This window comes from Zosterops lateralis (assembly GCF_965231275.1).
Source record: "Zosterops lateralis genome assembly, chromosome: 3".
In the NCBI taxonomy this organism is placed as follows: Eukaryota; Metazoa; Chordata; class Aves; order Passeriformes; family Zosteropidae; genus Zosterops; species Zosterops lateralis.
Window position 1 is genome coordinate 58,372,110 of NC_139764.1, and position 27,130 is coordinate 58,399,239.

At 40.1% G+C, this 27,130-nt stretch overlaps 2 protein-coding genes across 3 annotated transcripts in view; both read right to left on the reverse strand.

Moving 5' to 3' along the window:
• Window positions 1-8,286, reverse strand: part of LOC310907791 (uncharacterized protein) — a 41,978-nt gene extending 33,692 nt beyond the window's left edge. Inside the window, exons 1-2 of the mRNA XM_083858269.1 lie at window positions 8,093-8,286; window positions 637-843 (exon numbers count right to left, since the gene is read on the reverse strand). Of these exons, the coding sequence (XP_083714395.1) occupies window positions 637-843; window positions 8,093-8,174 (289 nt within the window). The 5' untranslated portion in view covers window positions 8,175-8,286. The remainder of the gene's footprint in view (window positions 1-636; window positions 844-8,092) is intronic.
• Window positions 1-27,130, reverse strand: part of LOC310907637 (ectonucleotide pyrophosphatase/phosphodiesterase family member 1-like) — a gene marked incomplete at its 5' end in the record, with an annotated part of 520,596 nt that overhangs the window by 407,117 nt on the left and 86,349 nt on the right. The window lies entirely within an intron of this gene.

Sequence of the window (27,130 nt, forward strand, 5' to 3'; positions counted from 1 at the left end):
GGGGAGTGCCTGTAGAACTGTTTTTTATTATCATTAATTTGGAGTCATTGTTCCGATCAGACTTTTAGTAAATGGAGGGGCTTGTGGAGGTAAAGTGATGGCTAACAAAATCCATTGTGCTCGTAACTATAAATGTCTATCACAGCTAAGGAGAACTGCCAGACACAATACTTTATTTACTTTACTATTTAAATTTCCTAAGACTATAAAAGCCTATGGAATAGTTTGAGCCTTTTTTTTTTTCCCCCAGCATTTCGATATTGCCTAGTACAATAAACAAACAAAAAAAAAACTTTCCAAGCTAGTAAGCAGAACAAATGCACCAAGAAGAAATCTGATGTGATTCCCCTTGTGTGCTCTCCTGGGACTGAAATGATGTAAAAAAACCTATTCCTCTCTTTTGCATTGCTCTTCCTATTGAGGCCAAATACCATATGTTAATAGCCTCAAATTAAAGATTAACATAAATGCACATGATTTCTTCTGTCTCTGCAACAGATCCTTCACTTCCTTATACCCCTATTGCTAAGAAAGAAGTCAATAAAATAGTGAGTGCACCCACCAAACCTGGCCAAACCAATCCCCCTTCCTTCCAGACCATGTGGCTGGGGCAGGCTGGTTGCACAGCACCATTACCTGCAGAGGATCTTGCTGCTGCAGTGAGCTCTCCGGGCCGCTGCACCGCATTGCCTCGCACGGGTTGTGAGAAGGCCACACACGGGACTGAAGAGACTTCACTCAGCATTTGCCCACATTTCTGCCAATACTCCTGGCCACACTGCCTGCCACATCCCAGCTGGAGCTGAAGCAGGATTGTCAGATCTCTCTGGGAAGAAGAAATTCCTGAAAAAGAAAATCGCATTTATAGCACATTTTCCATTTTCATATAGGTTGCTTCCTATAGCTGGTGCTTCCTATAGCTGGTGGCATATCCCAGATGGTGGTGTATGTGCTGGACACAGCAGGTCTAAAGTTCAAGGTCTTTCATCTCACCGGTCCATGTCTTTTCCTGAAGAGAAGGTTCAACAACAGAAAGAATAATTGTTCCTCATTTCTGCCAGAATGGCACAGTCTCCCTCCTACAGTGTCTCTGAAGCAAAGCCTCATGCTGGCTCGAGGAACTGTTCTGCCTCTTCTCTCTCCAAGGATCTGGGATATGGGAAGGAAGGAGGGCTGAGCCTTCAGTGCACATCACCCTGCTCAAGGAGAAAAGATGCTGCACTTAACACTCAAGTGTTCAGATGCCAAATGTTTTGCAAAGGACTCACCCAACCACTGGACAGGAAAACAAAGAAAGCCTTCCTTGGTCTGTCAGAATACTTGCAAAACAAAGTTAAATTATTACTTTTTCTGACTAAATAATACAAAAACGAAGCACTTAGTGCACCATTTCAAAGGCTGGCTGCTAACCACCAGCAATAAATATATTTCAATGGCAACTGAATGGAGGAATTACGGTACAGCAAATCTCTACTTGGTGCCTGGTTGAGGCGTATTACAATTAAGATTTGGCAGAAGTAAAATGAGCTTCTTTTATCCAACTGGTGTGCTTTTCATCCATCATCCCTTTTATTATCTGAATAGATTGTAAATATTTTTTTCTCTTAAGATCTTACTAATTCTTCTGAGGATCCTTTAAAATTGCTCTTCTTCTTCCCTGGTTTAGGAGAACTCTCCATTTTATCTCTGTAGCAATAGCTACAGCCACATTACTACAGGCTTCCCCTCAGGGAGCAATCCTACACCAGGTGGCACAGAGTGACTTGCATTGATAGTGCTCAGGGCTATGCTCTGGAGCACCTCACCTACTGTCTCCTCTGGAGTCCACAGGAAGCCCCCATGGCCAATAATTATTTTGTGTTGCGACCTTTCAGAACCATTTCAGCCTCCTGCAGTGGTGTTTTTATAGCATTATGTGTAAGTAATGCACACCATGGAGCATGTTATGAGAGGGTAGTTGAGAACAAATTTGCTAGAATTACATAGAAAAACTGCATAGAGCTGAAAAAGTTGAGCTAGTGTTTTCCGAAAATAAATTATCCCCAAAATAATTAGTGGATTTCATCTCAGGGAAGACTTGATTTCTTCCAAAGGGCAGCTCAAACCTCTGGTTTCCATGGAAGACAATGAATAGAGGTCAGAGTACAAAAACAGGCTTAGCACCTGAGTTACAGTGTGGACATATCCATAGCCTCTGGCATTTCTAACTAACAGCTAGCTTCTCAACTCCCCTTCTTAATTAGCTGCAGGTGGTCCTGCAAATGACAACTGAGCACATCCCTGTCTGCTGAAGGGCTCTGCATGATTTCTGAAAGTTTCCAAAAGGTTGGATGGTTCAGAATGTTCTCCTTACCAACACAAAAATGCAAACTAATGGGTCTTTCTCATAACTTTTTTCCACAGCTTTAAAAAATAGTTCATCAGAATTTGGTGTGACAATTACTTCCTTCCAGTCTTTGTTGTTTTATCCCAGTAGTCATTCCAATCTTGGTCACTGCTGTGCAAGCAAGTCTAGGTAACTCTTCTGGTGAGAGGGAGTTGAGAGTCCAGGCGAATATTCTGAGAGGCCTTCAGCTGTCTCTGACACTCTTGGCCTGACACTTTCAAAACTTCAAGCTCCTGACTCTATTCTCAGCAAAGCTGGTAGCAACTGCCCCACTGATTTCCATTTTCTTGATCTGTGTCAAAGCACACACTTCATAAAGAAGCTCCTGGTGGGTTGTGAAAAAAATTATTTAGAGAAACAGTGCCCAAAAAGAGGTTTCTGGAGATCCCTTAAATCAGCCTTGTGAAGGATGTATTAAAACTTAAAGGTAAGTTTTCCCTGACTGCGCTGCAAGTGGAAAAAGGCAGTCACACAGGGACTTTTGGAAATCACTTAGCAGCAGCTCAGATGTAAAGCCTAAACTCATTCTCAGGAAGAGGCATTTGCTGATAAAGCCTAGAGAACTAAAATTTTTAGTTCATGGTCATGAGATTTCCTTGCTGATTAGACAATTTACTGATAAGGATGTAAAAAAACGGGCAAACACTTTGCAAACTTCCACGGACAAATAGTTCAAGCTAAGTAGAGACCTCACCATCTTCTCTATTCTGTGGGTACTAGCATAAGAAATGGTGCCTTTATCCCCATTTTTATGAAAGTCTGGAAATATAGCAATGCATAAACACATCCTGTCTAATCTATGAATCCTGGCACACAGCCTGCCACTTCCAGAATCTTCATCTCTTATCTAATCAACCCAAGCAGCAGTGGTCCACTGAAAAACAAAATACACCTTTCCAAAGCCTTCCCAGTAGGTCTTCCTTCAAGCTGAATATATAATACCAGCAGGAAACAAAGAAGAATGTTCTTGTTCTGCATAGCTCTCAATGACTGGAAGTCTTCTTCAGCCTTATATATACTGTATAAAGAAAGATACAGTTTATGTTTCCTTTTTTGAGTTAGGCATAAATGGAATGCCTCAGTTCTACTGGTATTTAATGAAAATCATGTGCATTTTTTCACATGCATTTTATTATTTCTTGCAAAACATTGTGGGAAGTGTAAGCAATTTAAGGATTCCAGGTAATTCATTTCAGCTTTCTCAAATCCCAGAGCAAACTTTATTGATTCTACTAAAATCATCTTCACTTTTCAAATCTTGCTTTTTTAAAATTTTTGTTTGGTGATTCCCTCAGCAGTGTATTTAAAAAAAAATCATTACCATAAATGTATTAGGATATCTACAGGAAAAATAGACTTTTGTTAATCCTTTGTCTTTGGAGAGCAGCCTAATGAAACTTTTTGCATTACCCTTTTATTGGTTATGATTTACTTTGAAGATTAGAAGTAGAAACATTTACATTTTATAGTAGTAGATTCTGGAGAAAAGAAAGTGACTTTTGCATTGAATCCAAAGAACTAAGAGGCATCTCCATTAATTTTGAATGAACTGTCAAAAAATAATCCTGAGGAAACTTAAGAACCAAAATATGCAATTCCTTCTGCCTCTTCAAATACTTGAAGTTGACATTTTTCAACTCCAATTTATCAAGAGTCACCTTTCTACTATATATGATAATGAGGTCACATTTTTAGTGAAGATTTTATGTTTTGGGTGAGTGAGCAATAATACACATATTCATGTGGACAATTTCATACATGTAATGTTAGGCTGTGTTTCTGTCTGAAAGGCTGTATTTTATGAAAGTTTTTGTCTCTAGAAAATGTTATCTGAGTGCTATTCTAGGACCTAACCCCCTCTCTTAAGAAACACTAGTTGTGAATTCAAAAAACCAGTTCCTTTCTGGAAAACCTTTGACTGCTTCCTGTTAGTAGTATTTTGGGAAATGGAACTCGATAAACACTTTCATTTTCTCTGTGCTTTGCATGTTTATACATATCTGCAAGTACGTGTATATCAAAGACTTCATTGTTTATTAAGAAAAAAAATATCAACCAATCCATGTATTAATTATCTTGTTTATTCCTACTCCTTTTGGAGTTATGATCCTGGTGGGACTTGGGTTTCTTTACTGTTTTATTTATAGATTATGTAAACATTACAATTTTCATTGTATTTGCACCAACTCTGCAGAAGTCCCGTGAGTCCCAATATAAATAGTTTTCTGTGTGTTGTCAAAGCACCATTTAAAGCTAAGTTGGCATTTAAAAGTAGTTCCCATTTACTGTTTCTCAGTGACTTCCCATCACTTTTCCACAGTTTAAAAGCAAAAACGTGGTTTTAGCTGTCAGGTCATTGAGTTGTTTCTTGGTTTGAAAACAAGCTGGAGTCCTTCCTGGCTCATGTATTGTCACCTCTAAACCAGCCATAGTTGTAGTAAGACATTAATGTAGAGAACTGGGGAGGTCTTGAGAAGCCCAAATAGCACGAAAGCACCACAAGGTGAGAATCATTTACAACAATGAGATAAGTTAGTTGTGGTTGGGTAAGCAGCAGTGCACAGGGATAAGATTGCTAGCTTCTACTTATGGACCATACTCATAACCCATGGAATTGAAAGAAAAACAATATTTAACAAAATTTTACCTGTAAATGCATTAAAGTTTTTTAAGACATAAGGAGAAAAAAAATGGCCTGTATGAGCATTTTCTGCATTTTCTGTCTACTTCAGTATACAGAACTCAGTCTATCCATAAATACATTGGTCTGAGAGAAGGGCTCCTCTCCTTCCTCATAAGCATCTACTTCTATACAATTATACATCCTTGATAACACTGTTGACCATTATTTTCCACTCACTAATGCATATTCCATTAGGCATTATTATATTTGTCTTTGTTCATCTAAGAGGTCTGCCTTTTAATATCTTGAGATTTCCTGACCAATACTGAAGTGAAGAAGGGCAAAGTAGTTGGAGCAAAATTAAAGGTCTTTGCTTATTCTTAGAGTCAGTGCTGACTAAAGCTTGCCTCGCTTCCTAAAATGTTAGGTTGGTCTTTTTTAATAGATGTTTTGGACTTCTCTTCCAGATCTGGGTTAGACAGGGAGATAAATGCCAATATTACAAAATAAAAGCTAAAACTGTGGTAGTGGCAACTGGGACCATAAATATTGCAAATGTGTCCTAGGATTCTTATATTCAAAGTGCTTCCTCTCCAGTTTTGAAGTATTGAGACATTTGACTTATTCAGATAAGGTCTGAATAAGAGGCTGGTCTCTCCAGCATATGTCTGAAACAAAACTGAAGCTCTCAAATTTGGGACAAAAATATTTGGGCACTAGTTCAATTTAAATGATACAGGAAGAATATTCTAAAAGCTCCAGTAGCCATCTGCTGTACAAAACATTAATTATTTGAAAACTCATCATCAGTCAACTTTGTGCTAAATGGTGGAATAAATCCTGAAGGTGAAAAAAGGATCTCATTAATTAGGTCCCTGTTCCTACTCTGGGAGCAGCTACTGAAATCTAGGGAGTACATTAGGGAGAAAAGATCTGCTCAGAGCATAATTGGTATAGAATGATGGTTAGCTAGGAGTCTTCCTCATGATCTTGCTGAATTTTGGATCAGCCGCTAAGACATCAGGTTATGTGTACTTTGGAAAAGGAATGCAATACAAATGCATGTGTACACTGTGCCTTAGGATCTGCAAAAGTACAGATCAAAAATACGAGACAAATGTGATGGTAATTAAGTAATATGAAACAAATATATTCTCCAGCTGCAGTTAAGAGCTCTTAAGCAAATGGTGGTTACATATTTTCATCTTTCTGACAGGGAAATGCAAGTATTTTATAGCTGTTGGGAAACAATCTTTATAAACCACATTGCCAAAATATGAGCAATCACTTTTTACTTTAATTTTCCCAAGATTCTGTCTTTTCACAGTAACATTATAATGGTTATTTTTGGGGATAAAAAAGGAAAAGGGATTAAACTTCAGCTAATAATGGTAGCTTAGACATGAAAAAATACTTTCTATTATAGATACAGAATGCCGTTCCTATGTTAACTTACTTTGTGAAGTCAACAAAAATATCAACACAAAGTTCAAGGAAATTAAATGAAGCCAGAATTTTGAAAAACTGGTCTTTATAAATCAGTTTTTTGTTCTTATTATTAGCTAGTTCATGATAAGTCTAATACAGCTCCCTATCCCATGATCATATCCACCCTCTGCTCCCAAATAAGGGCCCTGATGTTTCAAACATCAGCTTTCAAAAACTTATATTCTGTTAGTTAAAACTGTGTCAAATTGAAGTTTTACATTTGGCATACATTCCTCAAGATGAATGTTTCTGAAATGTTTCAGCCAAATCTATATGGATATTCCTGGGAATGTGTAAGAAAACAGAGATTCAGTGCTTTGTTTTCCTGACCAGACTCATTTCACAACTTGGTCATGCTCTAGCTGGAAGTGACTATGACTATCAGTGCTGTGTGCATGTGCTAAGCACACTAATCTATTGCTTAAAATATTGCTTCCTCAGCAGACAGGCACAGATTGCTCAGACCGCAGCATGCCTCCATCCTGCCTTAGGTGACATTTAATTCCTATTGTGCATCTGAGATGTGAATAACGATGTGCAATAAACAAATACCAGATTGTTTCTTCTTTAGAGAGCACCAGTCAATCTATGCCTCAAGTGGAACAGGACCTCTGTTGCATGACAGCATGTGAATGTGGGCGGCATCAAAATGTGAACGTGAGAAGGTGCTGAACTTAAAAAGAATGTCTGGATACTTCCTGGCATGGCCTCCACTTTGCATCTTTTGCATAATTACAAACTGTCACATTGTTGGTGTTTCTGGGGTGGATTATGTACTAATTCACTTCCTTGTTTAATCTGTGTGCTATTTTGCTTTAAAAAGTTGGAAAGTCTACAGTTATATCGCAATTACTTTCTACAACATGAAATGAAAGTAAACAAAGTTAATTGTCAGCACTGTGTGTGCTTTCTTTGAATGCAGTAAGGGCAGCAACCTTTCTGTCAGACTGAGTAGAAAGTAGGCAAATCGTCTTTCCCTTGCACTGCTGTAAGTTAGCTCAAAAACTTGAAGTTTATTCACAGAGACTGACTGAAATGTGAGGCATGTATTTGAACACCTGAAGACACAGCTAGGTCTAATTATCAGTCTGCCTCCATTCAGAGTAAAAAACTTATTCATATCAACATCAAGTCTGCTGAACAAGCTGCAAAAGAGTTCTAGGACACATCCCTCCTCTCATGAACAGTTATTAGACCTTTGTTACAACTCTAGAAACTTCAGGAACTGCATGGGTATAAAAAGTCATATTATATCTATCAGGTCCTGTATTATTCTGTTGCAGTCCATGAATTGCTACTTTATAATTGTCAAGCAATTTTGATAACTTGAGTCATTCAGAAAGAAAAATATTCCAGAAAATGCTTCTTTTCTTTTCCCTACATACAGCAAATTGTACCGACGTTAGAGTCATATGAATGTCCTGCAAAGACAAGTTGTATTTAGCATGCATTGAGTCTCTGACACACCAACATTAGCAGAAAGGATATGGCTGTTGCATTTCACTTTTTGTTAGACTTCCATTTTAAAAACAGCCCTTTACTCTTTATTTCTTCTCCCAAATAAAATCTCTCACTAGGAAGATGTGATGACTCACCTACTTCTTCCCTTTTGCTACAGGAAGATAAAAGAGGTTGGCAAGCAGCTGCAGAGCAAGATGAAGTCGAGGAGAAGCCCATTCTCCCATCCTATCACAAGCAGCATCTAGCAACTGCTGTCTCTGCAAACCTTTTCTTCAGGTGACTCAATCTCTCAAATTGGCTGTGATCCTGGAATAAGGGCTCATGCCAAATAACCATCTGGATAATGCTGCAAATTCCAGGCTAATCAGAGAAATTGCCTATTCACTTGAACAACAGTCACAGGCCTGGGAGGCGCCAGTCTCCAACTGCAGTCATGCCTTGGCTCATTAGTCCTATGTGCCCCCGAAACTAAACTGTCAAAGGGGTGTTGAGTGCACAAAGACTGGGCAGCAGCTGAATTAAATTCCTGCGCAGAACCAAAAATAGAACACTTTGAGCCCCTTCTCTGTTGTGAAGAAAAAAATTCCTTGACAAAAAAAAAATGCTTTTCTTGGTATTATTTAATGCATTTTTCTGTCTAAAAAGCTAAAGATTTTTGGCCTCAAGGGGTGCTAGCCTGTTACCTTAGAGACTGTTTCTTTTAGAGGCAGTGGAGTGGCAGAGGGCATGCCTTTGTTGCTTACCTTGGCAACCATGAATTGCTAAATGCTGTTCCCATGAATGCAAGCCTTTCACTGCCATTAGTGCCTGCCCACAGGTATAAACATTCCTTCATGAAAAGGTCCAGGGGAATGTACACTACCTCGATAAAAATCAAGACGACAAACAAAAGCATATTATATAACACAGCAGTTATATAAAATTAGATTTTAAAACAAGATGTGTCTTTAATGACATTGATCCTGGATGCGGTCAAATTTCCTGTTCCATTTATATTCCCTACAGTCATACCAAGCGATGGCAGTGGGGAAGGAAGGAAAGTGAGAAAGCTCGACAGGATACTCTTGTTTCTGTAATTGCAAAATGGAAGACCACTCCGTCTGTACTCAGAATAAACCTGGTGGACAGTTTCAGAGGAATAGGACGACTCTGGCAGTCTCCCTCCCTGGCAGTAGGACAGATAGAGGCATGAGGAAAGCAGAGGTTGCCGGGGCTGGGCAATGGCACTAGATCCCCTCTGCTACCAGGAATTTTTTATGGTCTAGCTGGGCAAACACTACAGGCAACATTCTCAACATGTTTACCTGTATAAAGGCCTTGTGCTGCAAAAACAAGAGATTTGTTGTATTCTTCCTGTAAATGAGCCTGTTGAGTGTGGAGGAATTAAGTTCTAAACTTAATTCTCCCCTCCCTCCCCGCTCCACGGTCTCCATTTTGTAAACTGATTTTTTAAAAAAACACCAAGATTTTCATTCCATTATGAAGTCAATTCACTTTCTCAGATCTGATAGTCAGTACGTCTAAAAAAAATTTGGCCCATCTGGATTTTTAGATTAATGTGGCATATGTAGGAGAACAATCTCTTGGGAAAAGGGATCCACTACAAGATATGTCTCTACATGACTGTCAAAGGTGAGCCAGAAAGAAACTCATGGCTCATGTGGACTGAAAAATTCAGACTGCAGCAAGGAGACTACGGTCTTGAACTGCCATACAAGAGCAACTTTGTACAATGAGATTGGAGTAAAATCCTATAGGATATTTGTTGGGCCAGGAGAAAACTTCCCTTGCTTTGAGAAAATCCATGTGGTAATGGTGCTTCACACTTCCTGTGTAACCTCCCTGAGTGGGCTGGCCTTGCATACACCATGCCAGGACACCCGGCAGTCAAATAAGCTCTTGAAACTGAGCCAAAGGCAAGGGCAGTGTTGCAGACCTTCAGCTGATGGCCATATAGCTGCACCCCGTTAGCCAGATGTGCACATAGACAGACAGATGACTGCCCCTGAAACATTCACATGCACCCAGGAGATGACAGTGGAACACAAACTCTTACATATCATGTGGTAAAGTATATTTGTGGTCCAAACCTCTGCAGACCCCACTAAAGCCAGAAGAATGACCAAACAATGGGTGTGGCCCGTATTTGCACAGGAAGTGCTCATTGCTACAAAAAAAAAAAAAAAAAAAAAAAAAAAAAAAAAAAAAAAAAAAAGTCAGCATGGCCAGCAGGTCAAGAGAGGTGACTTTGCCCCTCTGCTCCATTCTGGTGAGACTCCACCTGGAGTACTGCATCCAGCTCTGAAGGCTTCAGTGCAGGAAAGACATTGAGCCAAACCCAGAGGGAGACCGTAAAGATGATCAGAGGGTTGGAGTACCTTTCCTATGAAGAGAGTTGGGGCTGTTCAGCCTGGAGAAAAGAAGGCTCTGGGGAGAGCTTGTTGCAGCCTTCCAGTATCTAAAGGGGATCTACAAGAAACGTAGACAGACTTTTTAGTAGGCCTGCGGTAATAGGACAATAGATAATGATTTTAAATTAAAAGAGGGTGGATTCAGAGTAGATATAGCGAAGAAATTCTCTTATGATGTGGGTGGTAAAACACTGGAATCCACAGATTTCCCAGCGAGCTGGTGGTTGCCCCATCCCTGGAAACATTCAAGGTCAGGCTGGATGGGGCTCTGAGCAACATAATCTAGCTGAAATTGTCTCTGCTTATGGCAGGGGGTTTGGAACCAGACGACCTTTAAAGGTCCCTTCCAACCCAAACTATTTGACAATTCTATAAAAACAAGCAGAACATTTCAGCCAGCGTTAGCAAGGGCCACACACCAGGCAAGAACACAGAGGGACAGCTGTGATCAGAAGAACCTGGCCTGTTGGCCATGCTCTGCCCTTCCTGGCTCCCAGCAGGGCAGCTGGAGAACAAGCAGAGAGAACATGCAGAACAGGAGTCCCAAGCCTGACCTGGAAACCTGAGTAGCCTTTTCTCTTACTCCTGAAACCTGTGGGTTTGACTTTTCTCTCTCATAAGAAAAAATGTTATACTGAGAGGAAAAATATTTACAGATGTCACTTTTTAAGACACCTCTTTCTTTCCCCTCTCAAGCTCCAGTCCAGTGATCCTCAATCTTCACTAGTAAAGCAGCTACATTTTCATTTCCCTTTGCCCTCATGTTGCAGCACTGTCAAAAGGTGAAGAATGTGGTAGAGGCCTGGTGAGGCTGACCAGCCATTCCTGAAGGTCAGGGTCCCTGCCTCAGCACCTCCTCTTGCTCTTCAACTTTCCTCTTTCCCCGTCAGGAGGTCTTACAGCTGCAACTGAGCTGTGGATGCTCTCAGCATTCAACAACTCAGTGTCCTCACCCATCTCTGCTGTGGCACAACCTTGATGCCTGCTGCCCAGCCAGTGTGGTCACTTTGGGATTGTGCTGGTGCCATTGGGGGAGCAGCTTTGTGCTTCTTTCTGATAATCACACTGCCGATCACACCATCACCACACCATCACCACACCATCACGTCTACACTGCATTGTAGGAATGGGGTCTTTACAGATTTATATCATCTTCTTCTGTTCTGAACACACTTTTGTTGACATTTCCACTCCCAGTGCAACATCAAGAGAATGAGGAACATCTAGTTTGTTGAAATGGTCAGTGCTAATGGGCTTCACACCCTTAGGAGTGTGGTGGAGGTTTAAATACCTCACTGTTAAAGGTTTCCTCTGGAAACAAAAAGTCCTGCAGAGTAGAACTCACCCCTGCTAGACTTCAAATTTTATGAAAGATTATCAGCCTCCTGTGTCTATATATGTAAAAATACAACCAAACAAAAAACAAGGTAAGTCCACCAGGAAAAAATAAGCATTAAAAAAGACAAAAAAGTGCACAGACTTTTGCTGCCCAAAAGAGTGAATGTTCTTTTCAGGAGCACTAAATCCAAAAACAACAATAAAAAATGAGATCTGTCCTTGGTTTCTTGATCAAAACAACCTTCTGTCATTAAACAAATAGGATTGCTTTCCAGGTGTTTGTCAAGCAATAGACAATGGTAATTATGGGACACTTCTATAATCCATAAGTAAAAAAAATTCAAAATATATTTGATATATGATACATGAAGCAATTGTAAAGCAATGCATCTGTGAAATCCATTATGGCAAACATCTTACAAGGAATGTTAAAACACTGGGAACATGCAGAGGAAGTTCAGCAAGCTTCTAAGCTTTACAAACTTAGAATGTTTGCTCTGTGGACTTATGGTGCATCACAAAAAACCAAAAAATATTTCTTCATGATATTTTTTCCTTGTTTTTTCCTCATCATCTAAGTACACCAAAATGTTCCAAGAAGCAGGATATTTGCTCTGCTTAGTTCAAAGTAGCAGAATATATATGCAAATTGAAGAGATTAAATAAATCAAGACATAAACAATTCTGAACTCAATATGCACTTCACAAAAATATGCAGTCTTACAGTACTGTGTTCAAAAACTGTTGCTTGAGTTGGTTTCTGAAGTTCTCACTGTATTGAGGTAACATAAGTTCTGGCATCTCCTTCAAGAAAAATGAAAAAAAAAAGGAAGGAAAATGACCAGGAGGGCTGGAGGATCTGTAAGCATCCACCATCTGTTGGCTGGTAACAAGCAGACTTGAAGATTTAGAGGCAATTAAATTAGAATTCTGTTTCCTTTTAAAGTATGGATGGTTCACACTTGAAGTTCCTTCCTTCCTCTACCCAAAAGGAACCCTCACCTCTCTCCCCTGGCTGACTCTGTTACAGAAGTGCAGGCCCATGGCTGCCACTGCTTCTTTCCTGACATGGACAAACAATAACCATTTACATCAATTAAACATAAATCTGGGACCATAATGGCATCATATATCAATTAAAACAAGCCAGATACTAAACAATCCTGAAGACTGATAGGGGAATAAAGACAGGATCAAATGCTACAGTTCTCACCTCAATGAGAGCTTTTCCACTGTTTCCCACTTGTGCTATTTCCTTTTCTTCCCACAAAAGCTCCCCTCCTTCTCAAAGACTTTGGTGTGGCTTGGTCACCAAGTTTTGTCACTTCAGGTTATGGAGGGTGGCTTTCCCCAAGTCCACCTGACCTCAGCCCCTGTGCAGCCAGCCAGCAGGTGGGCCTGGAATGCAGCACAGCCCCAGCCTTGACCCAAGAACATTTACATTATCACTGGGTATCCCTCCCAGTGACATACAAAGTATGTCCAGGGTGAAACCAAATAAACTGGCATAATTTCAGGGGAAGCAAGTAGCAATGGTTTTGGTCCACTATGCTGAATGTGTTAAAGGCCAAGAGCTTCAAGGAAAAGGACCATGCAAATTAAGGGATATCTTTTTCTGTAACATGGTGGAATCAAAGAAAAGCTAAAATTAGTGTTCTAGTACTAGCTTCACAGGTCCCAGTTCTGCCATTACTGAATAAATGTGCTGAAATGTGAGGAGGAAAGTTACTTACTTCTGTCAGGGAGCTCTGAAATGCTCTGAATAAGAAGGAGTAATGGAAAATTCCCTGGAATTATCTAGTGCACATGTATCAGGCTGTTTCAATTCATGCCCAAACTCATACCTACTGTGAGCATACCAAGAGAGGAGCCCTCATCTCTCCTCCTCCAGATTTTGCCTGTGAGTTGGATAGTGCTGATCATTCTCTTCCTCTACTTACAGCAAACATGCTCAAATTCACCCACCAATGTAACTTCTGTTGCAAAACAGTGGTCACAGTTTGAAGGTACCAGTACATATGGCCCACAGTGACCCTCTTACATTGCTGTACCAAAGTCACCATCAAATAGTCTTCATTTCAAAGCAACTGCAGCTAATTGTGTTGCTGATTAATGTCATAAATTATTGTACTACCTAGTCATGGTTAAAAACACTTTCATCTTGAAGATTTGGACTAAGAAATATTTTGGATGGTAAGTTCCACAAGAATATGCTCCTAGTTTTATTGATCTGATGGCTTACTTCAATCACTGCCTTTATAGTGAAGTCACTTCTGGGATGGTGGACAGCAAATATTTAACAGTAGTCAATAATGCTATGCAAAAGTGTAGAGAACTAACTAAGGAAGAGCACCATATCCAATTGAAGTGGCAGAGGAATGCAGTACACAGAATGTAATTACTTGTGTGACAATTTGCCTAGGAAACTGAAGCAAACGCCTCCACTCCTTTGAAAAATGTACTTTTTAGCATATAATGATCTAAGTCTCTTTACTAGGTGAATATTGCACTGTTAGAGTACTGGCAAAAAAGGTGAAAGAGTAAGTACAACAGAGTAAATAGTGCTTGAATGTTCATTAATTTTAATCTGATATAAGAAAAAAAAAATGCCGTAACTGCCTAAGAAAAGCAGAATGGAAATCAAGAGTAAGTATGGCTAGTTTTGAGCTTCACATATTTAGAAGCCAGGGCCAGAGGCAGAAAGAGTCAGGGGTATTTCAAACTCAGGAAATGCTAAACTCCATATAAATGTCTCCCCCCCCCCTTTGGATTTAAGACCTGGAGCTACATTTACATTTGGAAACTTTTGAAAATGCTTTGGCAATTTATTATGGTTTTGATGACAGCTCTCAAATATTTTTAAAAATAGCCTGGGATCTTTTGAATGCTTTTAAATTTTGCAAGGAAGATCTAAAGTCTATACTCATTATTAGTAAAAGAAGAAGTCTACATCCAGAATGTGATCCAAAGATGGGATGCAGGAATGTGTTTGGACAAACAGTACCCAGGCTGGTGATGCTGAGCCTCTTCCAGGCAATGTGCAGGAGATGGCTACAGGGAATCCACTCTGTGCACTGCTGAGAATGACATCGAGCAGAGAGCTCTCTAGCAGCAAACAGAGAAACCCTGAGGGCAGGCACAGATTTTTAACTCGCCCTCAAGGCACTATGTATTGTACTCAGAGTTATCAGAACGTGCCTTCCCATCTTTAAATCAAAGGCTCAGTCTGTAGGGAAACTGCCTAAATTACTACATGAAGCAGAGATGTCCAGCCATGCTTTGGAAAAATGACCTCAGGACAGTCTACAGTGGCCTAGTTGACATCCATGATTCCATGGGAAGTGGCTGACTGCTACTCACTCTGGTCCTTGAAAACTGGGAGAAATCCTACTTCTTTGGAAAGCTCCTAAACCAGCCAGTAACAGGCGCGTGCCCTCCTGCCTGCTCAGACATCCTTTGCAACAGGACAGAAAAGGCTCTCAGACAAATTGAGTGCAAGTGGAAACTTAAACACAGAGGAAGAAAAGGGGTAGCATTTCACATTACCCTTAATCCCCTGGGCCCCGCCCTGCAACCAGCACAGGTGGAAAATCTGATTAGTTGAAGCATAGCACCATGCAGAGGAAGCAATATTCCCTTTCATCCAAAAGTTAACTTGGGTGAGCAGGGTCTACATATGTGCTGTAGTCAAAGAGAGAGATGACAGGGCTGCTTATCACTGCTTCAGTCACTGCTCTGGTCATCAGTTTGTTATGATATCTGATTTTCCAAAAGTGATAAAAATGGGATATTCTGGTATCACTGCAGGTTGAAGACAAACATAACACATTGAAACAGCTGCAGCAAGAAAGAAGATACTGGGGAGAAAAATATAAATATATATTTATATATATTTATATATAAAATTCAATTTAGTAACATATCATGTTTTAGGCCAGCATCCCTTCCCAATGTTCCACAAAACCAGTCTTAATAGAGACATTTACAAGCATGGAGTATAGATTTGGAAGAATTCAAGACACTTTTTTATTCCAGGAAATTGAGAGAAACTTTCCATGCAAACATACACACCCGTGCAATCACAAAATCTCTTCGAGTGTAACTTTAAGAGACACAGCAGCTTTGCTAGTCGGATCAGCCAGAACCACTTCAGTTTGATTGAAGAGAGGAAAAACAACAACAGTAAAACCACAGGGTTCAACAATTTGGGCCAAGTCCTAAAAATAGAACTGCTTTCTTATGGGAAGGAATAAAAAAATAGAAAAAAAATCCTACACAAAACAAAAAAACACCCTCCAGAAGATCTGAAATGTTCTCAAAATTGTCTGAATTTGGTGCCAAGCACACAGGGGCAGCTTAATACTTAAAAGGCTGCCTGTGCCAGCTCTGAATCCCTCCAGTAACTAGAGACTGTATATCCAAGACTGGGAAGTGACTGTGGAAAAAAAACCCTGTTTTCTAATGGGCAAGCTGTCCAGCCATTTTAACCCTTGCTTAAACACTTGCCTTGAGGCCTCATGATGCACTGTTTCCTCAGCAGGCTGCTCCAGCTGCCAGTGTTTGCAGCCTGCATGACACTGCAATGGGACCAGTCTTGTTCACCCGTGCTGCAGCAGCACCCGGAGTGAAAAAGCAGCTTTGTTTCTTGTGAGGAAAGGGTTCAGCCCTGCTGGAGAGAGTGGAAGCTCCAGCCTTCCCCACTCCCTTGGTATTGTGTGTCTGCAAAAAGGGTTCAGCCCCAGCTTTTCACCAGGCTGTCCCTGTACAGGCTCACCCCCTCCATGACCGCTGGGCAAAGAGCAACACTACAGCTGCCTCCCAGCAGGGAACAGGGCATCGCTGGCAGAGAATAGATCTGCTTTTGCATTAAAAAATCACTACTGTGAATCAGTTGCCTAAAATTATCATCTTGGAGCAAGTTCTTGCTGTGCTGTACAAATTCAGAAGTATCTGTGCAGTACTGGAAAGGTACAGGGGAATATGCTGTTCCTTTCATGCAAAATAACTGAAGAGGAAAGGCAGTTTTCTGTTTGCCTGCTTGCACCTTTCAGAATGGGCAAAACACAAAAAATAATGTTAAGAAAATAAGTAACAAAGCAGCTTACATTTATCCCCTGTGAGACTCCCTATTATCTTACTAAGAACCAGGCAGAAATACAGCTCCTCATGATTTTGCTTTCATGCTTTGCCCAATCTCAAAATGTACGGTACTAAGACAATATATCCCCTTCAGGGACAGAATAATGGAATAAACACTTTCTGCTCATTATACTGGCAAGAAATACAGGTCTTCTTTATTCACAAAGAAAGGCAGGATTCTCGATTTTCACAAATCAGCTGAGAGGTTCATGCTAAAAAAACTGAAATGTCATTATTGACATCTGCAAAAGAATTGTCAAGGATTATCAAAACTTTCTCTCCAGACCAATGGCCTATCAGGTGTTTGTGTAGAACATCTGAAGGTGCTGCTTGAAAAGACTCCACCACCTCCCTCTGAAATGCTCCTCAGACGCTGCTGCTTCTGTGGGGAATTCCACTGGTATTCCAAGGCAATCTCTGTATTACTGATTTTTACTTTTGCCTTTGGTATAAATAGTTATTTTTAAGAAGTGTATTAAGGATTTTTAGTAGTAGCTAATTTAGCTAATCTTCATCAGTTTAATTGTTGCTAAACAGCTTCCAGTATAGCTCCATCAGATTTCACATAAACTCCAGCCCCCGTCCTTGCTTCGGTTTCCTGTAAACCTTAGTTAAAGTGGCAGGATAAGCTAGTTTCTTCCTTTCCACATGGCTGAAATTGGCATAAGGATGAAGAGAGGCCTGGACGTTTAAGGAAGAAAGGTCACTTTTCATGCAAAAAAGGTTTTTAAGAAGCCAGGGTCAAGCTGAATTTTCATATGCCAACTCCAAGAAATATGAGAGAAACAGAAGTGCTATTTTGGGTCACATAAGTATCATATTCTGAATAATCCTTTTATTAGCAGGCTGCCCTTTCCTACCTCATCTTTCTTGCCAGCAGTTACAGACCTCAGGCTCATACATCTCCATCACTGCTATGAGAAGGGCATTTATCAACTTCCTGTCACTCATAAAATATAACTAAATCTGAAATTGAACTTAGTAAGAAGCACATCACAAAGCACAGAGCAGTGGCTCTCAAAGTTGTTTAAAATGAGTTTTCAAGGAGAAGGTCAATATTTTTTATATGATATTTATCTTCTTTCTAAATGTCTGACCCAAATAAGTAATCAAAGAGAATGAAAGCCTAAAGCAATCAGTTTAAATTTCATCATGAGATTCTGGCCTGGTGTGTAAGAAAACACTCTTTGAACTTAATAAGCAAAGTGTGCATAGGAAATATTATTCTAAGCATTTAATGGAGTTGCACAACACTTGTGTGTTTGCTAAAGATAGCAAAAATAGTCAAGAAATATTTTTTTCAATTAAAAATGCCCCTTTATTTAAAAAAAATAAGTTGCTTATGCTTTTTACAGACACTTAGTATCAAAATGCATCTAACAAACATTTATCAAGCCTCTTTGGACAACATGTTTAACAAAAATACTCATAGAGAATAGTTTCCTTTCAACATGCTAAAATGAGAATTGAATATTTTTTGTGCAAGCATTTGCTTTCCAAACAGCTATCACAAATACTTTCACTTCAGAGTAGTGTGGTTAAATTGTTTATTAGAGAGTCTGAATCATTAGCGTATTTTCTCCCATCCTGTTTCATTGGGGTTGTTTTTTTTAAGTTTAAGTATTATGTTTTAAAGCTTTCATATGATTTGGACAATTAGAGAAGCCCCTTGGAACCAAAGCTCTGCCTGTAGTAGGCATGGCTCCGATGCTGAGGCCAACAGAGTCCAGGAGCATTTTTAATTCCAGCACCACCCTATGCATTTATGATTACTTAAGTGTACTTGACCCCACCAGTTGTCTAATCCTTCCTTTTAACTTCTCCACGGTCTATTAAACATCCCCATTTACAAGACTCTCTGCTGGAATCAAACCCTTGGTGGCTGCAATGTCTGCCTTTCCTGCTCACAGCGTTCTGACAGCCCTTAACATATTCCAGTGCAGATTTGACCTCTCAAAGGAACGTGTCTAAATTGAGTCGATCTCATTGACAAAGATCAAACCACTACTTAAAATGTCTCGTGGCTGGATTTCCTTCCCAGCAGACCCACAACTCCAAGCTGAAATAAACATGAAAGGCTGCACGCAGCTGCAAGCAGTATTAGGTAGGAGAACAGTACAAGCCTCATATGATCTGAGCAGCAAGTGTTCCTGTGGCAGCAGTACAGGGAGAAGGGAGGGGAAATGGGCAACAGGCTCTTGACCTTTGAGTAAATCCATGCCTAGAAAGCATGGTGGGGATACTCATTCATGCACAACAGGGATACTCACTGTACTACACGTGCACAACGATGATAGAGTCAGCACTGGAGAGATGACTTCTCTGAGTAGAAATGAAAGATTTTATGCTGTTTCCCTTCTTTGTGGTGGCGGCTTGATTTATTTATATTTATGGCTCAGAACTTTTCACAGACCCCATCTAGAAAACCAGCTTTCCTACAAGTCCAGGCAATCCAGCAGTACAATATGCAGTATAGGTATTTTGCATGAAAAAATAAGTGCTGCTCTCAAGTACATGAGTAATTTATGAATGCTGTCCTTAGGGTGATTACCAGCTGATACCAAACTAGAATAGAAAATACAATTCCTATTGGTTTCCACTGAGAAGACATAATGTAAAAATACCCACTGTTTTTGCAGGAAGATGAGGAGGCTAAGCAAAGAGCTACAGCATCTTCAGTTTTACCTGTGATTTCAGTATTTACTTTCAACCAGGCATTTAATTTTCCTTTTAAGTTATACCCTTTTTTGGACAAGTATTCTAGCAAGGAGTAAGAAGAAAGCTCTTGATTTCAATTTCTTGAAAAGGCTACTTTGCCACTAATATATTGGGAACCAGTCAACAACTATGCTCCTGCAGGGCCCACAGAAACAGAAATGGTACAGAAAAAAAAAAAAAAGGCATTGAACTAAATCTTTCAATGCCAATGTAAAAGAAAGTTATGTTCTCACCAGACAAGTTCTTTAGGTCAAGTACAACCAGAAGGTGCACTTTGAAAAAGAGAATGTGTTTTCCAGATAATAATGTTCTTTGGAAAGAATTCCATGCTCTTAGAGATTGGTCTGTGAAGTTTATTTTCCGGCTATATTGGTGGAGGAACACAGATCCAGGAAATATACTTACAATTCTCAGTGGATTAAAAACGTTTATGCCTGTCTCACACAACTCTTTCAAATTTCCTTTATCTTCTCCTTAGCTTTCCACCAATCAGTTTCCCACTATGTCCTACAGTAAATCTGACCTCACTGAATGCAAATTTCTTTGTCTATATTGCATTCTTAAAGAAATGCATTCAAAACTTTCCTCTAATGAGAGCAAATGCCCAGGAAAACAGAACCAGATTTCTTGATAAGATCTCACTGTGATCATGAGAGGTTGGAACAACTAAGAAAAAAGTCTTATTGTTCTGGTAATGGAATGGAGAAATCAGTTAAATTGGAGGTCTCAGAAGGCAACTCACACAGATTACTTCAGATTTTTGCACTTATTAAGCAAAAATTAAACAAAGAAATTAATAACATACCAACCATCCTGGGGTAAATAGATGAATAATTGTTCTGTACTATATCTTAGCAGCGAGAAAACCATTATTGTATTTCAAAACTATGTATGTAGGGAACAGCAATTGACATCATCTACCTAGACATTTGACACTGTCCTGAACATCCTTGTCTCTCAGCTGGAGAGACATGAATTTGACATAGGAACCACTCGGTGGCTAAGAAATCATCTGCATAGTCACACTATGAGAGTTGTGGTCAATGGTTCTATGTCCCAGTGGAGACCAGTGAGGAGTGGCCTTCTCCAGGGTCAGCACAGGGACCAGCACTGGGTGACATTTTGTCAGTGTCATGGGCAGCAGGATCAAGGCACCCTCAGCAAGTTTGCCAGTGACACCAAGCTGTGTGGTGCAGTCAACAGGCTGGAGGGAAGGGATACCCTCCAGAGGGGCCTGGGCAAGCTCGAGAGGTGGGACTGTGCAAAGGCCAGGTGTGTGCTATTGCAGGAGGGCCAGGACAATCCCAAGCAAAAATATAGACTGGGCAGAGAATTTGAGGGCAGCCCTGCAAAGAAGGACTTGGTGGGGCTGGCAGGTGAAAAGCTGGGCACAGGCTGTCAATGTGCACTCACAGCCCAGAAGGCCAACTGCATCCTGGGCTGTGTTAGAAGCAGCATGACCAGCAGCCAAGGGAGGGGATTCTGTCCCTCTACTCTGCCCTTGTGAGACCCCACCAGGAGTGCTGCATCCACATCTGGGGCCGTCAGAATAAGAAGGTTGTGAACTTCTTGGAGTGAGTCCAGAGAAGGGCCATAAAGATGATCACAGATGTGAAGATAGGCTGAGAGAGTTGAGGCTGTTTGCTCTGAAGAAAAGAAATCTCAGAGAGACCTTTCAGCAGCCTTCCAGTACAAAGGTGTCCTCCAAGAGAACTTGAGAGAGAGGTTTTAGAAACAGCATGTAGTGACTGGACAAAGCTAGTGGCTTTAAACTGGAAGAAGACAGGTTTAGTTTAGATATCAGGAAGAAATCCTTTACTGTGAGGGTGGTGAGGCACTGGAAAAAGTTGCCCAGAGAAGTTGTAGTTTCCCTATTCCTGGAAACATTCAAGGCCAGGTTGGGTAAGCAACTTGGTCTAGTGCAAGGTGACCTTGCCCATGGCACAAGGGTTGGAATGAAATGATCTTTTGGACCCTTCCAACTCAAATGATTCTACAATTCTGTGATATGTAGGTATATATAGCAACCACTGGTATTTTATAGTTCCTAAGAAGTATTTCCTAGTTTACATATTACACAACAGACTGAAAAGTTTTAACTACACCCTCCCAATTCTGTACTTGTTCTCCTCCCTGCCAGGAGGAAAAAACCTTGTGGCATTTCAATTCCACTCTGCAGTTAAGCATTCTCAGTAAACACTGCATGTGTATTGTCTTGAAGTAGCAAAACTAATTTGTTAATTTGGTTGTGAATTGGTGGAGAGGAGTAGAGCTTCTGGATTTCTTTGTAATTCTCAGTCCCTTACCTATTTCTGGCTTTCTTCCAAATATACTGCAGAGTTTGAAATTTGTAGTAAAGATAAGAAATTATTCTAGGATTTGCTTTCCCATTTAAAAGGTATTTAAATTAAGGTATCTGCTAGAAATTTATACTTGGAGAATAGCTTCTTAACTGCACCTGGTGCAATACCCTCACTCACTGTGCTGAAGTAATGTGAGAGTATTCCTGGGGATTCCACATTTCTACAGCGTCCTTCTAACCTGCTATAAGATGGCACAGAGTTTAATAAGAGTTAGTGCTTCCCTTTCCCACATGATTAAAGCTGATGGCATCTCTATAAGAACACACATAAAACCCCTGGAATTGCATATTATGAAACATTTGAGGCAAGATGTCTGATAACTGTAGTATGGGAATATTATGCTCTAAAAATAAAGGGCAGAATAGGATTAAGGGTATCTAAGGTATTAATAGCTCAGAATCTAGGCAGACATGAATGCACATGCACACAGATTTCTTTGAACCAAGTATGACTAAGTCTTTGACTAATTTAAGCATTTGATGTGTATCTCATAATTCCAGAAACAGCAATCCTTTTGCTGCTTGGATGTTTTAAGTGGTGAATCTTGTATGCCAGGTAAGCATCTGCTTTCATTATGGTTGTTCTGGTTCCTAAGAAACAAAGCACTCTGGCTTTTAAAGTTTCCTCTAGTTCCTTTTCAATTCTATTAATAAAAAATGTGGAATAGATTTCATTTGAATAAAAATATCACTTACATTTTTCTGCAACTTATTCCTGGGATCATTATTTTTGCTTTTGTAAAAAGCAAAATATTTCTAAATCACAGTACTTATACAAACTGTCAACATAACCAGTTAATCCCTGACCTGACCTTCTGCTGTCATAAACAGGACCACAATAATGTATAACTCCACTACTGAGCTGATCTTCAGGTATTTCAATAATTCTTTCCTGGGCTCCTGGATAAGAAATAAATGATAATTAACACACATCAGAAGAGATGCTTTAATTGCTTTGTGAGTTAGACCCATTGACAGTGAAGTTTTCTGACTTAAACTTACACATCTTATCTGAGCCTCTTTCTCTCATCTGTAGACTGAAGAATCTTCATGAATCCGTGAAGCAAGGCCTTCATTGGTTCAAGTTTTCTTAATTCCTCCCATAGATCTCACCTCTTATAATAAAGTGTTCATGGAAAGCTCTATTCAAAACCTTTCTGTTCTTCTTAATAAATGAGCATTCAGCTAGGTGACTGTAGTGGAAAACAGAAATTACACAGAACAATGCAAAAGCTTACTACTTTCTATTTAGATAAATATTATACATATTCCTTGAAAAAAAGAATATTGTAAAATTTCCAGGTTGTTTGGCCAGTTCAATTTGCTGTCATTGAACTCTCTGACGATATTATTCACCTTCTCTCCTTCCAGCTTTTTTGGTCTGTTTTGAGGGGCTGTGCTGTTTTACTCCAATAATGTTCTCCTCTGAGTAACAGTTTTACCACAGCTGCTGAAATACAAATCAAGACAAACAAAAAGTTATCTTGGTCTCTTCATATTTTTATCCCATTCTCCTAATTTTCTCTTCAAGACTCTTCCTCCATATCAAAACAACTGAACTATTCTCTTTTCCATGTCACAGACCCCAAGAAGCCATTTTTCTTCCAAAACCCTTTCTCCTTGTCCCTAAATCCCTTCTTTCTTTTGATACAATACTCTCCTTGAGCCTCCTGTTTACCTGCTCATCACTGAGACTGGCACACAAAAGTTGCATTCTGATCACCTCTGTGATGTCTCCTGCTCTGCCACAAATCCTACTCAGCTCCAGTAGTGTCTTCCCACCCAAAATGCCCCATTTAACTCCTTGGCCAGAAAAATCCCTGGTATATTACCAGGCATTTTACCTTCAGGGCTCTGTTTCAGCACAACAGGCATAGAGGAATCACCAATCCTGCCTGAAGGATGAACCTTCAACAGGCACATTTTTACTGGAATTTTCTTGCATTTTGCAAGTATTCTTTTAAACATTTCCCTATTTTCGTGTCTGTCTAGGTTCCAAGTTTAGGATTTCACTCAAATCAAATAGATCCAATTAATGAAGAATTTGCTACCATGTGTCTCATAGTTATTCTAAAAACCCAAAATAATAAAAAAAAAATCTCTCAAACGTTTGTCAGCACGTTCTCTGCAGACATAAGAAAGTAATTTGGACTAGGTGATTCACTGTTTGTTCCTTTCCAGATGCAGTTTTCACTATGGAAAAAATAAAGTTCTTTGTTTTAAATGCCCTGAAAAACAACAGTAGCTGTTTTCACAGACTAAATTTTCTACTCCTTAAGAAATATTGTAAAGGAATCAGATTACTGAGACTCTCCTCAGCTTCTTGTACCACGTGCACAAAACTTTAGTAAGTTTAATGGTCACCATTTAAATACAGAACATTATTTAAAATGAGGCATATCCAAAAGGAGCTCAGCTGACAAAGTCTGCAGTTCTAAAGAAGAACCCTGCTTTAATGGAGACTGCCTCTATCTTTCCTAATTATTGCTAAGCAATTAATCACTGTAGCTTGCAAAGTAAAAGCAGAACATTAAGTCAAAATATGATCATATTACATTTACAAATCTCAGGTACCACCCTGATTTTCTTATTTCCAGTTCCACAGGACCTTGATGCTTTTTGGTAATCCTGATATATCTATACCTGACTTCAGAAGTGACCCTAACTCGACAGCTTCTCACAGAAGACCTTGGCAGGAAGAATGCAGCACCAAACTATCCAAAAAGGTTTGTCACTTCACGTGGGGTTGTTACATGAAAATTTCTTCTGGGATGGGATACCAGTCTGAAGCAGTCTGGTTCTTAATCATCAAGAACAGTACAAACCATGGTATTTAAATTAAGTAAACAGCAATTTTGAGTCATGCTGTTGCTCCCTTCTAATATGCTGTATGCTGTGGCTGAACCATCCAACATCTGGACTGTGAATATAATACTGCCAAGCTGTACTCCATGGTTGCCAAATTGTTGAGCCCACGTGTAGCTTCACAGCTTGATATCCAGGGAGCCCAGCCATGATTCAAATTCTGAAAAATCACCAGGTCTATGGTTGAAATATGATTCAGCAGTTTGGAGGCGAGCCTTCTTAAGTTAAAAAAAAAACCAAAAAAACAGCAGCAAAAAAAGCCACAGCTGACTATATATGGCATACAGCTCCTAGCAAAGAAGCAAACTTCTTGAACACCTCCACTTCACAACAGAGCTCCATAATTTGGCTGGAGGGTACAAAATATGGCTTATCACAAGCATCAGGCTAAATTCTGCTCCCCTAACAACTGTGTAAACGCAGATGAACTCCACTAATTCCAGCAATACAGAGCCTGTTTAAATATGAACGGACAGAAATTCTTCGACATGCCTCCTGCTGGTGCTCCTTGAGATAAGCTGGAAGTCATTAATCAGGTAGAAAGCAGCATCCTTACAGAAGAAAGCCTCCGGTGGTATTCCAGGAATGTAGCTACAGAGGTAGACTCATTCACTACCACACAGATATACTTGATTTGTAAATGAATTAAGCCTTGTGAATTGACCAGAAACAAAACCCAGGTTCTGCACACATACAGAATGCACTGGGAACAGTCAGTCTTACACTAATTGCTCTGTGTCCTCCAGGATCATTTACACACACATAAAAGATGACCGTATCTTGCCAAAATGAGGAATCTACTGGCCTGGTACATAGAAGAGCTCAGCTGCTGATTCCTTGCCTTCTAGCAGATATAAATAGATAAAACATAACTTTTTTTGTTCATTTATTGATTGTTTTGGTGGACTAGCACTGCACCAAGGCATGACAGTCCTCAGCCCCTCATCCTGTGCTGCTCAGCCCTGCCTGGTCAGACAGATGAGACATCGTCCTTCCATGTGTACTCCCCTCATTTCTTCTGGTGATGATGCTTTCTCTTCCTTTGCCAAGCACAGTGGATTAACTAATATCCTCTACTCCCTGCAAAATACATGCTCAGTCACTCGGGAAATTGAAAAAGAAGGTGAAGCAAATGCTGCTCCATTTGAAGTTGAATGATTTGTTCAACACTACAAAATGTTGCTTTAAGAAAGCTCCCTTTTAATGTAGTAAATGAGACAAATGGAGTCCCCTTTTTTCTCATTCCTTTCTCTTTAATAGTAATTGAATGAAGTGGAGATTGTGAGGTAAAACCAAGCACATCTGGGTCAATTAGCATGGAAAGTCAATTCTTTAAAACCTGATGGATGCCTCTGGGAATCGCGCACTTCTCAGCACGAATCTCAGTGCAGGGCTGCACTCTCAGCAACCCAACTCAATTAAGCCATTACGTGGTTCTTTAAATCTGGAGATCCGGGGGAATTGCTTAATTGTCTGCTTGTCATAGTTCCTCCTCAGGGAGCATGTAAACGTCTTCTGTTTCTCCTATAGATGTGTGGTGCACGTAAGAACAATCCATTTTAGCTGACTTATTCAAAGCTTATTTCTCCCGTGGGAAAATTAATCTTCCACCTCAAACACAGAACAAAGCTCTCCAGTGGAAACAAACCATGCCATCAATGTGGAATAGGTTTTCAATTACTACAGTCAAGTTTATATTTCTTTTTCCTTACAAGGCTCAACTATTTCTCCCTGCTTTCACTTGTTCCTAACTTTCACAACCAAACTCCTCAGGCTTGTAATAGGGTTTCACCATTCTCTGCAGCTATGGGCAGTTCTGACACACCTAATGCACCATAAGTCACCCACTGGCTTTAGAGTCAACAGAGCCCAAGCAAGCTATCTAAACATTTATGAAGTGCTTAACTCCATGGACAGGGCTGAGCACCTCCAGAGGATAACTCATCCCACTTCCAGGGAGGTGGGAAGGATGGCACATCAGGGGATGCTCATCTGTCCTGACTGAGAGCTGTTCTGGATTCACAGAACTAAGGGATCTACTAAAGAGATCTTGAACAGCCAGCAGGCTGGTTCAAGGCAGACATTCCTCTTTTAGATAACAAACTTCGTGAGTTTAATCCCATCTACACCTCCCCACTGCTGTGGCTGTGACAACCACTCAGGAAAGACAGACTGCTGTCCTTGTTTCATCACACTACATCAGTGAGTTCCTCTTCATGCACACACAAGCAGCTGCTTTCACTCTTCTTTTTCTCCATGTTTCAGACTGCTGAACACCCAAAATCTCTAACTGGTCTCAGCAGGAGACATTGCTAGGTGCTCAGGATTATGGAAACAAG